At 33.2% G+C, this 958-nt stretch overlaps 1 protein-coding gene across 3 annotated transcripts in view; it reads right to left on the minus strand.

Annotated features, from left to right (window-relative positions):
- The window catches only part of LOC106880719 (uncharacterized), a 49,805-nt gene that overhangs the window by 2,183 nt on the left and 46,664 nt on the right, over positions 1 to 958 (minus strand). For all 3 annotated transcript variants that reach the window (XM_052969932.1, XM_052969931.1, XM_052969933.1), the window contains one exon: positions 189 to 278. In XM_052969932.1, coding sequence (XP_052825892.1) covers positions 189 to 278 — 90 coding nt within the window. The remainder of the gene's footprint in view (positions 1 to 188; positions 279 to 958) is intronic.

Genomic DNA, 958 nt, shown 5'->3' on the forward strand with positions numbered 1-958 from the left:
TTTATGAACTGTAACCATCTACATTTTTTGTTTAACAAAATCCAGAAAAATCTTTACCACCAAATCTTATAAATTCCTCAACTTCGCATATGGAAATCGAGTTGAGTTTTTTTAGACATTATAAAGAAAAAAAGCGCGTCATATATAACATGAAGTGTTGTACAATATTAAACGCTGTGATAAATTACCGTAAGTGTTGACGAGGGAGTTATTACGAAACAGCCACCGACATCGATTCCATGAGATTCAGTCGTTAGTCGATTTAGGAAAACTAATATCTGTAATACAGAAAAAGAGAGACAACATGAACGGGGATTGTGTAAAAAGAAACGTTTACCTTGTCTGTGGCTGCACAGAATGCACATTTGTTGAATAAATTTCAACGATGGTAACTTGCGTTGATGCACAAATAATTTGCGAATACCAGCACATGGACATGTTTACCTGAACAAACGCGGGAATATGGATTAACTGCCAGTTTTTATTTAGTCAACACTATCCTATCAATAATTCACAAATCCGGACTCAGTGTTTTGTTTCTCGAAGCAATAGATATCGCCTTCCGTCTATTAGTGTTTGTATTACCCAGCTATCATGGGCTTAAAAAGAGACTTATATGGAAAGTATCTCGTCATACATCAAAGCGATCACACGACGTTTGCATTCGTTGATTCAACAAAAAACCATCAGATTAGAAAATTACTCAGAGGACGAGATTTTATGAAAATAAATACCTATGTTAACGTTAGCAATTAACGGTTATGTCATTTTCATCAAGAATTATCCTTCTAATTTTTATATAATGCAACGTGAAATAATTTTATAAGATATATATTCATATGGCTTATAGACTTTTATAGGATATCAGTTTATGGCTGATTTAGTGAAATTCTAATGTGTTTACTAAAATTTACTAAAACCTGCTACGCGCATTATGAAACCACGAAAGAAACGTTTA

Source organism: Octopus bimaculoides, chromosome 8 (genome assembly GCF_001194135.2).
Source record: "Octopus bimaculoides isolate UCB-OBI-ISO-001 chromosome 8, ASM119413v2, whole genome shotgun sequence".
Taxonomy (NCBI): domain Eukaryota; kingdom Metazoa; phylum Mollusca; class Cephalopoda; order Octopoda; family Octopodidae; genus Octopus; species Octopus bimaculoides.